Raw genomic sequence first — 15,368 nt, 5'->3', positions numbered from 1 at the left:
TATTTACAGATATTATTTCAAATTCTTCTCTAAACAAGATTTGTTCTCTCTCCTTTTATTTAGTCAATCATTTATTTACTCCATTCTGTTTTAACATGAATTCTCTATAATCTTAATACATAATTACAACCTTGAAAACCTCTGGTTCTCCAACTGACATATAAAATACCTTGAGGGAAGGCTTTGTTTCTTGTTTGTCTTTGTAAAATCTGTGCATTTAGCACAGTCTCCTAATTTATAGTGACTTCCAGTAATTTCTTAAAAATGAATATATTTTCACTTCAGCTGAAAAGTACCCCTTTCTCAGCTAAACTATATAATTAAGAATTCTAAATTGAAATTAAAAGTAGATTTAAAATAAATAAAAGTAAATTCATGTACAATGGCATTGTAATAAGTATCAAAGAAAGCGAAGGATACTGTGGAAATAACCATCTGGGGTTGATATTTTACCACAAAATATACCTTGAAGCTGCTTAAATGTTCCTTGAAGCCACTTTTGTATAGAGATTAGAGTATTTAATAAGCCAAGGATATAACCTACTGTGTCCTTTCTCTGTTTTGTTAAGATCATCAGAGAAGATTAAGATACCATTTTCTGCCTTTTCTGGAAAATTATCATTTGATGCAATAAACCAGATAACAACAGAAGGTCCAGAAAAGACGATGTTTTCATCTGAGATTTTTATTAATGCTGAAGATCATGGAGGTGAAATTGCAGAGTTTGGGACCCAGAAGGTGGGCAAAGTTCCTGTCAAGTTTGGGTCATTATCTTCGGTCCAACAGATTACTGTTTCTCGTGGCACAGATGGTAAGACAATGTGATTATATTTGGGGCCATATTGTGAATTTTAATATGTAATTATCTCAGAAATTTGTGATTGGATCTTTGTAGTCAGAAAACCTAATTTTAATTTTAAGCATTAGGATGCATAGCTATGGAGAGGATATGATTTATTGTTTTGCCGTAGTTTCTAGTTAGCCACGTATGTAGAACTCATATTGCTGGTCGTTGACATATTTTCATCTCATGATACTTGAAATAAAAATGCAAGTAGTTTATAAAAACTTAAAATAATAAAGGTCCTATTTTAGTTGAGCAAGTGAATTATTGGCGTTTGGTATTATAGTGTTACAAACTATAATAAACAGATGCAAAAATATATAATAGTGCAAATACAATACCCGTCTATTAATTGCTCATAAAATAATGACCAAGGACCCAAGTGACTGTGGCCCTGCTGTCTTTAAAACATTCAACTCACGGTTACCTTGGATTCACCATCACAGTATGCTAGAAGGGACAAAAAGCATGGAAGAGTGCATGTGGAAGGCTTTTCTAGGCTAGGCCTGGACATGGCCCAAATTGCTTTGCGCTGGCTAGGAATATTTAGCTGTGTTTTCCAGAATGGAAGAAATGGGTTTTGGTAAACAGCAATCTCTACTTGTAAGGGCTACATTTAGAGTGTTCATACACTATTGTGATAGTGATATTCAGTAGTTCTTATACTATAGAAACATTGAAAATTAGAGTAAATTATTTTCTTTTTCAGACCAGTAACAGAAACATTAACAATTAAGTTTGCATTTTTACCCCAGTGAAGCTGGAAACTTAAAATTACTTATTTAAAGTACTTAATATATTTAAAATATATTTTAAGTTTTCTTACTTAATGCAAAAAGCTTATGTATGTATAGATACAGATGGGATATGCCTAAATATATAACGACAATTGCTTGGATCGGCATTTAAGTTGTATTGAATTTAATTAATTAATTAATTAATTATTAAGGTATTGCTGATATACACTCTTATGAAGGTTTCACATGAAAAACATTGTGGTTACTACATTCACCCATATTATCAAGTCCCTCCCACACCCCATTGAAGTCACTGTCAGTGTAGTAAGATGCCACAGAGTCACTATTTGCCTTCTCTGTGCTACACTGTCTTCCCTGTGACCCCACACACACCATGTGTACCAATCATAATACCCCTCAATCCCCTTCTCCCTCCCTCCCCACCCACTTTTCCCCACTCCTCCCCTTTGGTAACCACTAGTCCCTTCTTAGAGTCTGTGGGTCTGCTGCTGTTTTTTTCCTTCAGTTTTGCTTCATTGGTGTACTCCACAAATGAGTGAAATCATTTGGTACTTATCTTTCTCCGCCTGGCTTATTTCACTGAGCATAATACCCTCTAGCTCCATCCATGTTGTTGCAAATGGTAAGATTTGTTTTCTTCTCATGGCTGAATAGTATTCCATTGTGTATATGTACCACATCTGCGTTTAATTTAATTTTTTTTTTTTTTTTTTTTATATAGAAACTTTTTTTAATAATACATTTTGCAATTCACAAATTTAATCTTAACTTCTGTTTTTTTTGTTTTTTTTTTTTTAATAATTATTTTTTATTGAAGGGTAGTTGACACACAGTATTACATTACATGAGTTTCAAGTGTACAACACAGTGGTAGAACATTTATATACATAATTCTAGGTTCCGGCTATCACCCTACCAGGCTGTTACAATATCTTGACTATATTCCTTATGCTATACATTACATCCCGGTTACTAATTTATTTTACCATTGGAAGTCTGTCCTTTTTTTTTTTTTTTTTTGTGAGGGCATCTCTCATATTTATTGATCAAATGGTTGTTAACGACAATAAAATTCTGTATAGGGGAGTCAATGCTCAATGCACAATCATTATTCCACCCCAAGCCTAATTTTTGTCAGTCTCCAATCTTCTGAGGCATAACAAACAAGTTTTTACATGTAGAACAAATTCTTACATAATGAATAAGTTACATAGTGAACAGTACAAGGGCAGTCATCACAGAAACTTTCGGTTTTGCTCATGCATTATGAACTATAAACAGTCAGTTCAAATATGAATACTCATTTGGTTTTTATACTTGATTTATATGTGGATCCCACATTTCTCTCTTTATTATTATTATTTTTAATAAAATGCTGAAGTGGTAGGTAGATACAAGATAAAGGTAGAAAACATAGTTTAGTGTTGTAAGAGAGCACATGTAGATGATCAGGTGTGTGCCTGTAGACTATGTGTTAATCCAAGCTAGACAAGTAATTTAATTTTTAATAAGCTCATTTATATGTTAAGATAGTTTTACTTAAACATTTTTATTGTGAAATAAAAGCAATACCCCCAAAATGTACAGTTTAATAAATAGCACAACACCTTTACGTGTCAGTTACCTATTACCACAGTGATCCTGTACAACAAACAACCTCAGTGCTCATTTGCTCTCATCACTCATGGGCTTGTGGGTCAAGGGTGTTTGGCTCCAGGGTGTATAAATGGTTTGGGTCTGTTAAATATGCTTTGTTCTGAAACTCTGGTTAATGAGACAATAGCTGGGGTGTGGTGATGATAAAAGCACGAGGGGAAATCTGCCTGTGAAAGTGTGTGTTAACCTCTGCTCACATCAAATGGCACAGTTTAAATAGAGGCCATGATTTGTAGTTTTACCTTTACATACAGATACCTGGGAGAAAAAAGTACTCCTTTAAATGATTAGTATTATTTGGTTTCTAGTAAAATATTATTTTTAATACTATAGATTGAAAAGTAAAATTTTGTGATTTTTTTTGTATGAAATATTTTAAAGTACAAAGAATAATGTATTAAACACATAACTATGTGCCCACTACTCTGAATTAACAAATTCATAATAATATGCTCTGTGTTTATTTTTGGCTCTATTTTCAAATTTTTTGAAGAATTAAATTTTATAGTTGAATTTTCCTTACCTCTCTCCAGTCTTTCTACTTTCCCAAAGCAAACCATTATTTACTATATAGTCACTTCTCCCTCTATGGCAGGCAGTCAGAAGTAACCATGAAACTGTTGCATCTAAATATAAAATTACTGAGAATTTCAAAAAGCCACTTATTTGTCTCAGAAATCTCCATATACATATTATGATAGCCATTCTTGCTCTGGGTCCATTGTAATTGTTTCCAAATGTTATCCATTTTCTGCAACCTTTGAATTAGATGGTAAATTCAACCATCACTATGAAGTTTTATATACAGTAGGGGAGGAAGAAAATGAATGAATCAATATTATAACAATAATGACTACAGAGTGACCAAACAGAAGTGGAGGCTACAGCCTATTTTTTCTGTTGTTTAAATTCTTCCCTCCTCTATATATTTTTTTGTTCCTCTTGACTTCAGCCAGGTGTGTGTCATCAGTTTGGTATTTTTGTTTTTTGGCATTTTTTGCCTGTGGGGTGGTACAAATATTTCTACTAAGTAGTCTGAGATTTAACTAGGTCATGTTTTGTTAATTTCTATCACTAAGCATGGTAAAGTGGTCCCTTAGGGATTTGCTATACTCCTATTGACTTCCTTTTTTAAGGGCAAACTTATTTCTCCCCGATAGTTAAGGTCAGTCACACTTTTAGTCTACACTATGGTGTCCTATTCCATGTATAATTTAAGTGACATAAGGAATGTAAAATGACTAAATGACTCCTTCCTCCTGGTAGAAGTGTACCTCTTATTTCTAAGATCTTCCATCTAACAAAACTCAGAGTCATAGAGGTGAAAGCAAAAGATTCTAAAAAGGCTTTTACCTTTGTTACTGAATTCATGCATTCTGGTGTGTGTGGGATAGGCAAATACCATATGTGGTTTCAAGCATATGCCATATTCTATAAGGTAGCACCAGGCTCAGAAAGTGATGTCTACCAGCTTTGCTCACTTTTCTGTCTCATTTCCTTCACTATGAAATGAGTCCTTTGGTTGGAAGGAGGATACTGATAATATGGAATTCTGTGTCAAAATAAGTCATCAGAATGAAGGAGTAGTCAAGGATGGGTAACACAATTCTAAGCAAAATAAAGGTTGTATTGTTTCCAGAATGAAGGAGGCTTCATTTTACTCTGGGACTGTCAGACTCTATCTGGAGTATTTTGATTTTTATAAGCTAGTCATAGTCAACTAGGAATGCATCTAGAGGTGCTGACAGGGTGAAAACCATGGTCTATAAAGTTAAATTGAAGGAGCTGAAGGTGTTTAGTCAGAAGAAATGATAGCTACCTACAAAATTCTATTCATATGAGTAATACAACACCATAAAACACTCAGGAATAAACTACTAAATAAGAATTTTATAGGGTCTTTGTGAAGGAAACACTAATCCTTTATGTAGCAATTACAAAGAACAGTGGGCTAAATTAAGGGATTGGACGTTTCATATGGGAAGGCGGGATATTGTAGGATGTCATTTATTCCCAAATAAATTTATACTCCAACATAATTCTCAAAATTCTAATGGAATTATTCTTTCAAACTTGTTTAATTGATCTTTAAGTTTATCAGGAAGGATAACAAAGAAAATATGGAAGAAGGAATAATGGGAAGGACAAATTTTAGCAGCAATCAAATTTAAATTGTACTCTATCCTAAATATCTCCAAACATATTGATGTAATAAAATAGCACAGAAGTGAGTTCTGTTTTACTTGAGCTTAATAAAGAAGGTATCACAGTAGAGAAAAATAGGGGTTATATAATTAGTGCTATTAAAATAAGTTGGTTCCTTAGGGAGAAAGGGATTAGAAAAACTTTACACTTCACCTCTAACCACATACAAAATTAAATGTTTGATACATGGTGACTTTTTAAAATTTCTTTAAATTTTCACAGTAACCCTGTGAGGTATGTATTATTATCATGCCCATGTTGTAGGAGAGAAAATTGAGGCAAAAAAGAAGAGACCTTTATTCAAGGTCACAAAAATAGTGGCAGCTCCAATTAATTTACAATTAATTGACTGATTATGTACTGACTACTGACTGTGAGTTAAGGTAAGAATAAGCTATTTTATCACAGAAATTCCAAAATTACTGTAAGTGGCCTAGAGCAAATAGCTCTGTTTCAAGTCTGCTGGCTCTGGCATCCTTACAATGTTAACTTTCATCTCTGGTTCCAAAGTGGCTGCCGCAGCTATCATGATCTCCTGTCCCTAGGAAGTGGAGTATTTAAATGGAATGCCTGGAATTTGCACACATTGTTCTCACAGTCATTTCATGGGCCCAGACTTAATCCTATGTTGATACATGGCTGTAAGGGAGATTGGAAAATACAGGCATACCTCAGAGATGTTGTAGATTATGTTCCAAACCACCGCAATAAAGCGAGTGTCACAATAAAGTGAGTCAATTGAGTTTTATTTCCCAGTGCATATAAAAGTTATATTTACACTACCTCTTGTCTGTTAAGTGGGCAATAGCATTATGTCTCAGAAAATAATACATGTATTCACTTAATTAAAGTATACTTCATTGCTAATAAGTGCTAACCATCATCTGTGCTTTCAGTGAGTCACAGTCTTTTGGCAGGTGGACGGTCTTGCTTTAGTGTTGGTGGCTGCTGATCAGGGAGGTGGGTGCTGAAGGCTGGGTTGGCTGTGGCAATTTCTTAAAATAAGGCAACAGTGAGGTTTGCTGTATCAATTGATTCTTCCTTTCACAAACTGTTTCTCTGTAGCATGTGATGCTATTGGATAGCATTTTACCCACAGTAGAACTTCATTCAAAATCATAGTCAATCCTCTCAAACCCTGCTGCTGCTTTTTCAACTAAATTTACGTAATAATTTTCTAAATTGTTTGTTGTCGTTTCAGTAGTCTTCACAGCATCTTCACCAGGAGTAGGTTCCAACTCTAGAAACTTCTTTCTTTGTTCATCCAAAAGAATCAACTCCTCATCCATTTAAGTTTCATCATAAGATTGCTTCAATTCAGTCACTTCTGTAGGATCTCTTTTTCTTGCTTTTTTCACCACATCTGCAGTTACTTCCTCCTCTGAAATTTTGGGCTGCTCAAAATTATCAACTCTTAAACTCCTGTTAATGTTGATATTTTGACTTCTTTCCATGAATCATGTTCTTAATGGCAACTAGAGTGGTGAATCCTTTCCAGGTTTTCATCTTACTTTGCTTGGATCATTAGATGAATCAGTATGCATAGTAGCTATGGCCTTATGAAATGTGTTTCTTAAATAATAAGACTTGAAAGTCAAAATGTCTCTTTGATCCATGGGCTGCAGAATGGATGTTCTGTTAGCAGGCACGAAAACATCATTAATCTCTTTGTACATCTCCACCAGAGCTCTTAGGTGACCAGATGCATTGTCAATGAGCATTAATATATTTTTTTATTGCAAGTATCATTGATATACAATCTTATATTGGTTTCAGATATACACAGTGGTGCAACAGTTACTCTCAAATCATCACCCCCTCTAGTACGGTTACTATCTATCAACATAGAAAAATGTTACAGAATCATTGACTATATTCTCTGTACTGCTATCCCCATGACCAACTTACACTGTGATTGAGAATTATTGTGACCCTTAATCTCCCTCACCCTTATTCCCCTCCAGCACTCACCCTTTCCCCTTGGTAACCACTAGTCACTTCTCAGTGTCTAGGAGTCTACTGCTGTTTTGTTCCTTTTGTTTTGCTTTGTTTTATATTCCACCAATAAATGAAATCATAGGGTATTTGTCTTTCTCTGCCTGGCTTATTTCTGTGAACATAGTACCCTCTAGATCCATCCATGCTGTTGCACATGTCACTTTCTTTCTTATGGCTGAGTCATATTCCATTGTGTATATGTACCACATCTTCTTTATCCATTCACCTATTAATGGACACTTAGGTTGCTTTCATATCTTGGCTGTTGCACTAGTGTGGCAATAAACATAGGGGTGCATATATCTTCAAATCAAGGATTTTGTTTTCTTTGGATAAATTCCTAGAAGTGAAATTATTGGGTCGAATGGTATTTCTATTTTTAGTTTTTTGAGGAGCTTCCATATTGCTTTTCAATGAGCAGTAATACTTTGAAAAGAATCATTTTCTGAGCAGTAGTTCTCAACAGTTGGCTTAACCCCTGTTAAACATTAACCATGTTACAAAGAAGACATGCTATCATCCAGGCTTTGTTGCTTCACTTTGAGAGTACAGGCAGAGTAGATTTAGTATAATTCTTAAGGCCTTGGGATTTGGAGAATGGTAAAAAAAGTACTGGCTTCAACTTCAACTTCAAGTCATCAGCTGCATTAGCCTATGATAAGAGAGCCAGCCTGTCCTTTGAAGGTTTGAAGCCAGGCACTGAATTATCTCTAGCTATGAAATTCCTAGGTGGCACCTTCTTCCAATAGAAAGCTGTTTCATCTGCATAGAAAACTTTCATGAACTATCTTAGATCTTCTGGGTAACTCACTGCAGCTTTCACATCAGCACTTGCTGCTTCACCTTGCACTTTGGCATTACAGAGATGGCTTCTTTGCTTAAACCTTATGAACCACCCTCTGCTAGCTTCAAACTTTTCTTCTGCAGCTTCCTCACCTCTCTCAGCCTTCACAGAACTGCAGAGAATTAGGGCCTTGCTCTGGATTAGGCTTTGTTTTAATTTAGGAATATTGTAGCTGATTTGATCTTCCATCCAGACCACTGAAAGTTAGTCCATATCATCAATAAGGCTGCTTTGCTTTCTTATCATTTTATTCTCTGGAGTGGCACTTTTGATTTCCTTCAAGAACTCCTTTGCTTTCACAGCTTCACTGTTTGGTATAAGAATTGACCCTGTCTTGGCTTTTGACATGCCTTCCTCACTAAGCTTATTCCCTTCTAGCTTTTAATTTAAAGTGAGAGACATGAAACTCTTCCTTTCACATGGACATTTTGAGGCTCTTGTAGGGTCTCTCAGAGAATTGGGAGGTTCAAGGCTGCTTGGTGGAGCAGTTAGAACACATACCAAACATATATCGATTAAGATCATAGTCTTCATTGGGTGTGGTTTGTGGTGCCCCAAAACAAATACAATAGTAATATCAAAGGTCACTGATCATACATTACTATAACAAGTACAATAATAATGAAAAAGTTTGAAATATTGTGAGAATTATGAAAGTGTGACTGAGAGACATGAAGTGAACAAATGCTGTTGGAAAAATGGTGCTTATAGACTTGCCCATTTTGGGGTTACCACAGACCTTCAGTTTGTTAAAAATGCAGTATCTGTGATGTGCAATAAAGTGAAGCACAATAAAAAAATGTATACTTGTAGAGTGTACAGATGGAATATATGCCTAGCTAGATATCAGAAAGCTGTTACTAATAGAGTTTCTACCACATCATGAAAGAAAAGTATGTAGAAGAAGATCTTACCCTCTATAATCAAGTTATTACATTGGCACAGCCATTTTAGAAAGTATTTTAGCAGCTAGTATTTAAAAAAAACCTTATAAATGCTACAGTCTTTCACTCTGTCATCAGAGAATTCATTTCCAGTGGTGTAGCAGGGGAGAAAGGGTATGCTATAAACAGAAAATTCTTCATTCATAGAATTCTTTATAATTGAAAATCGAACTCAACCTAAATTTTCAACATGAGAAGGGTTAAAAACATTTCATCTTTAGGATAGCCATAAAAAAAGTGAAGATAAGAAATAAAATGATTTATTATAAATGTGAAGTCGAATTCCAAATTATATGTACTATATGGCAACCACTATGTAAACAAATATGAGATAGAAAAGATGTATAGGAAATACATTAAAATGTTACTAATAGTTGTCTTTGGTAGGACTTTTATCTTTTTCATGTATTTTCTTAATGCTGAGTATTTATACTTTTATAAGAGAGACTTGTTTTGAGTATCTGTCACATAGAAGAGAATTATTTTCTGTGATTCTGGGGACAGGCTAAGACTATAAGACCAGTACTAGGGGTTAACAATGACCAGGTTTCAGTTTGCTGTAAGATGTTTTTTGTTACAGCAATTTTCTATATGGAATAGATTACTAAAAACTCATGTTCTCAATGAAGACTACCCTTACCACCCTAGTTAAATTGCCTCCTGCCCAGTACTTGAAAAAGTTTAATACAGGTTCAAGAGAGGTTCAAGAAGAGGTTCTCTGGAGTGGCATTTTTTATATCCTTCAGGAACTTTTCCTTTGCCTTCACACTTCACTGTTTGTTGTAAGAACTGGCCTTGTCTTGGCTTTTGACATGCGTTCCTCACTAAGCTTAATCATTTCTAGCTTTTAATATAAAGAATATGCTTATTCTTTACTATATATCTCCCTCCTCTAGGCTAGTTCCTCTTAAAGGCAGAGATAATTTTCTGTTTAGTTCACTGATATATCCCAAGAATCTTGAACACTGTCTGACACACTAAAGACACTCAAAATTTGTTCAGTGTATTAATAAGTGTTTGCTTATAGATTATTCTGATTTTTATCTCCTTAGCCCAGCCTTCACTATTGCCATATAAGCCTTCTGGTAGTTCAAAGATGTACTATGTTCCACAATTAAAACAAATTCCTTCAACTCTGGATTCCAAATCAGACACCACCATTGAGAGCTCACACTCAGGTAATATGCAAAAATTATTCAAAGTTTTATTTTTTGAAATTTTATTTGTGGATTAGCAGATTAATTATGGTATGACATATCAAAGCTCAGTGATATTTAGTCTTCCAGTGAAATGTAGAGCTTCTCATGCCTCAGTGTCTGGTTCTGATAGGTGAGCTATTTGATCAGGTATATTATATACAATTAAACATTTTTTAAATATTTGATAAAGAAAATTGTATGTACAGTTGTTTAGAATAGTGGACCCCATCTAGGACAGAGTTTCCAAGTTTTCTCTGTTCACAGAATCCTTAGTATTTTGGTGATTCTTTTATGTGAAACACATAAATATAAGAAGGGTTTTTCAAACAGCTACTAAGTTATTAAGGCATAAATACTTACTGTTTTGATCAAACAATTTAATAAATGAAACTGTTGGATATTTCATTTTTATTTTGGTTTCTGAAAGAGAATATTTTGCTATGTTCATAAATAGCCCCAGTTACCCAAGAGATATGTGCAACTGTTAGGGCATTGTACAACTTCTCAAACCTTGAGATGAAATTGGATACAAGCACCATCATGTGCTGCTTTTATTACAGAAACTGTGAAAAATCCAGCTTGGCAAAGATACAGTAGCAGTGAAGGGAATGTGGCACTGTGTAATGTTGAAATTTTAAACTACCTTGATATAGTAGTTTGTGTAGTATACACCAGATATCTGTTGTTTCCCTAGAATCTTAAACCATCCTGCAGCATCCCTGTGAGATCACCACAGGGGAACTGCAGATTTAGAAAATGAATAGCAGTCTATGGAGGAGCTCAATATTTCCTGTGGGGAATTTAAGATAAGGATTTTAAATGGTGTGGTATGGGGTTTTGACTGATAGAATAGCATTTTGAGTGGTCCATGGAAGAAAGATTTGATTCAGTTTAGATATAAATTGTTGTCTTTGTGATTTGTCCATGGACAGTCTTTATAGGTGTAGAAATTGCACAGAAAGGAGAAATTGTTCTGGTCTTACGTAGAGCTTTTTGTTAATTTAAAAGGACCAAACTAGTATCTAATGATAACTGAGTTAAAGTCTCTGGTAAAAGTGGATGTCACTGAAAAAAAGAACCACAGAAATGCTCATATTACAATATGTTAGGATTGATTATTAAATCTACTACCAGAAACTGTAAGACATTTCCACTATTTGCAAGGCTATGATTTTAAAAACATACTTAGTGGTCACCAGAAATAAAACAAGATCACTTAATTGATTGTAGGTAGGAAAATCTTTGATTCTTTTCTTACTTTCAGCCCCCTAGTTTAGAAGACAGAATGTTTGTACCAATAAAAATTTGATCGGTGTCCCAATACTTTTTGAGGCCTTGTGTCCTGCTATCTATCCATATTCCTAACTCTTCCTTCTAGTTGGAGGCAATAACTTTGAGAAAAATTGGACAGTGGTGGGAGGAAAAAAATGATTCAGGGATGGTACATGATATCCTAAGAAACAGGGTCCCTTTAATAATAAAGTACTGACTACATTAATAAGAAGAGATCTAGTAGCTATGTATACTTGAGTTATAGTTTTTCATGGTTTGCTTCTAGTCTGACAGTGAGGGAATTGAGAATAAAAAATAATCCTTCATTAAGCTGGTAGAGATACTGTAAATGAAAGCCTTGGAATCGTTCTAATAGCCATCATTCATTAATGTGTTGTGCATCTATAGGTATGAGAAAGATCCATTGTTGGCAAATATTTGGACCAAGTAGATTTTTCTCAATTGAGAATGAGTAAACAATTGAATTCATAAAATCTTTAAGAAAAAAAATACAAACAAGCAAAGGTAACAACTCCAAAAGAAAGAGGCAGATGTTAGAAATTTCCTTATTTTAGGACCAGTAACATTCTTAAGTAGTAACAAGACTCCATTTATATTGGATAGTAAGTTCTGTGAAGACAGGTACCATGTGTTTTTTTTTGTAAGCTATTTTATACCTCATACCAATGTTCTTATATACATTCAAATACTTGTATATTAATAATCACTGTCAGTAGGAGCAAAAAGCCATGGGGAGAGAACTGGCTAGGATTTTTAAAAAGGACTAGGGAATTATAGTAGAAAAAGGGTGGAATAAAGACCTCTAAGGATTCATTCCTCAATAAAAGCAATACAAAAGTTGGCAAAACTTTTCCAAAACTCTGGAAATTAACCAAAGGCTTGTAGCAACCCAGTGAGGATTTATGCAAGAAGAATGAATCCTTGTAAGAACAATAGATTTTGTGACCTTCCAGCTTGCCCTAGGCCCATCCCCATACTCAACTCAGTGATGACCTTGAAAAATATCAGCTTGCATTCCCAGGACTGGAGAGAGCAAAACAGCTGGACCTCTTTCAAAACTTAAGTCCTAAAGAATTGTCAATATTTGACCTGTCTGCTGGTTCCCTGGAAGACACCCCTCAAAAGGCTTGTCTTTAGTTGATCTCATTCAGAGCTGTTATCCAGTATTTAAAGCTGTGTGTGTGTGTGTGTGTGTGTGTGTGTGTGTGCGCGCGCGCGTGCGTGCGTGCGTGCGTGTCTAAAACATCTTTCTTTTCGGTGTCCCAATGCCTGTGTTTTGATGTCGCACTGTCTGAGGTGATACATAATGGTTTCAGACAAACGGTTGACTAGCCAAAAGCTTAAAAGGAAAACATGAGGTTGAGAAGTCCAGAGATTATTTGAAAAGCTTTGACTGATTCCTGGGACTAGAAGACCATGCACATGCAGAGGCCTGTGTGTGTGCTCAGGAAAGACCTGAGGAGACCCTGCCCGTTACTTCTGGTTGCCTTAAATCTCTGTGCAGGAAGAAAAGGAAGGCTGAGGCAGAGCTAGAAACTGCTTGGCTCAGTGTTGAAGTCATGCCCTAACATGCTGACATAGTCCTTTGGCCAAGACTTGGAGGTTTATTGGTTCTAGGTGTTTAAGGCTATCGCTGTCTAGGCATTAGCTGACCACTAAGCTAGTTGAGTAGAAAATTCAGCAGACTTAACAGAAGTAATTCAAAAGTTACTTAAACAATATAGAGCAACAACCGCAAATCCAGAGGAGGTAGCAGAGTCTTATTTCCACAACTGCCAAATTAATGCTGGTTTTCAACAAAAAATTACAAGATGTGGAAGTTAAAAAAATTGGCCCATACACAAGAAAAATAGTAGTTTAGAAACTGTCCTTAAGGAATCACAGACATTGGATGTACTAAACAAAGACAAAATTAGCTATTTATAGTATGTTCAAAGAACTAAATGAAACCATATCTGGAGAACTAAAGGGAAGTATGAGAACAGTGTCTTAACAAATAGAGAATATCAATAATGATAAAGAAATAAAAAAAGAACCAAATAGAAAATCTGCATTTGAAAAGTACAATAACTAAAATTAAAAACTTACTAGAGAGCTCAGTATCACATGCGAGCAGGCAGAATAACCAGCAGTGAACTTAAAGATTATTTTATTGAGATTATCCAATGTGAGAAACAGAAAGAAAAAGAAAAATGAACAGAATCTCAGAGTCTTTTATGAAAGCTTAGGTATACTATTACACACATAATGGGAATCCCAAAAGAAGAGACTATAAAAGAGTCTGAAACAGTATTTGGAGAAATAATGGTGTAAAACCTCCCAAATTTGATGACTATTGATCTGCACATCTGAGTTCAAGTTAGTCCAAACAGAATAAACTGAAAGAGATCCACATCTAGACATATCATATCAAACCTCAGATGACAGAATGTTGAACAGGAAAAGAGGGGTTACATCATTGTTTACAAGGGATCCTCAGTAAGATTAATAGCTAATTACTCATCAGAAACGATGGAGGCCAGAAGGCATTACAATGACATACTTCAAAGAGCTGAAAGAAACAGCTCAACCAGTAATTTTGTATCCAGCGAAACTACTCTTCAAAAATAAAGAAATTAAGAACTGGAGAGCTACATGCAAGAGAATGAAACTGGATCATTGTCTATCCCCATATACAAAAGTAAACTCAAAATGGATCAAAGACCTATAAGTCATGAAACCATAAAACTCTTAAAAGATAACGTAGGCAAAAATCTCCTGAATATAAACATGAGCAACTTTTTTCTGAATGCATCTCCTCAAGCAAGGGAAACAAAAGCAAAAATAAACAAATGGGACTACATCAAACTAAAAAGCTTCTGTACAGCAAAGGACACCATCAGCAGAACAAAAAGGCATCCTATGGTATGGGAGAATATATTTGTAAATGACATATCTGACAAGGGGTTAACATCCAAAATATATTAAAGAACTCACATGCCTCAACACCCAAAAAGCAAATAACCTGATTAAAAAATGGGCAGAGGATATGAACAGACAATTCTCTGAAAAAGAAATTCAGGTGGCCAACAGCACTTATTATCAGGGAAATGCAAATTAAAACCACAATGAGATATCACCTCATGCCAGTTAGGATGGCCAGTATCGGTAAGACTCAGAACAACAAATGCTGGTGAGGATGTGGAGAAAGGGGAACTCTCCTACACTGCTGGTGGGAATATAAGCTAGTTCAACCATTGTGGAAAGCAGTATGGAGGTTCCTCAAAAAACTAAAAATAGAAATACCATTTCACCTGGGAATTCCACTCCTAGGAATTTACCCAAAGAAAACAAGTTCTCAGATTCAAAAAGACATATGCACCCCTATTTTGATTGCAGCACTATTTATAGCCAAGATATGGAAGCAACCTAAGTGTCCATCAGTAGATGGGATAAAGAAGAGGTGGTACATATACACAATGGAATACTATTCAGCCATAAGAAAGAAACAAATCCTACAATTTGCAACAACATGGATGGAGCTGGAGGATATTAAGCCAGGTGGAGAAAAACAAGTACCAAATGATTTCCGCCGTTTGTGGAGTATAACAAGCAAAATTGAAGGAACAAAACAGCAACAGACTCACA

At 35.1% G+C, this 15,368-nt stretch overlaps 1 protein-coding gene across 9 annotated transcripts in view; it reads left to right on the top strand.

The window, feature by feature from the left end:
• The window catches only part of ALMS1 (ALMS1 centrosome and basal body associated protein), a 198,418-nt gene that overhangs the window by 96,182 nt on the left and 86,868 nt on the right, over positions 1 to 15,368 (top strand). For 7 of the 9 annotated variants that reach the window (XR_008995797.1, XM_036930659.2, XM_036930657.2 and 4 more), the window contains 2 exons: positions 570 to 811; positions 10,302 to 10,427. Coding sequence is in view for 8 of the 9 variants with exons in the window: in XM_036930659.2 (XP_036786554.2) it covers positions 570 to 811; positions 10,302 to 10,427 (368 nt within the window). In the remaining variant the exon portion in view is untranslated. The remainder of the gene's footprint in view (positions 1 to 569; positions 812 to 10,301; positions 10,428 to 15,368) is intronic. The other 2 variants (XM_036930658.2, XM_036930655.2) reach the window with 1 other exon arrangement.

The sequence above is a fragment of the Manis pentadactyla genome, chromosome 2 (genome assembly GCF_030020395.1).
Source record: "Manis pentadactyla isolate mManPen7 chromosome 2, mManPen7.hap1, whole genome shotgun sequence".
Classification (NCBI taxonomy): domain Eukaryota; kingdom Metazoa; phylum Chordata; class Mammalia; order Pholidota; family Manidae; genus Manis; species Manis pentadactyla.
Note: the sequence above shows the minus strand (reverse complement) of the source record. Positions and strands in the feature narration are given on the sequence as shown.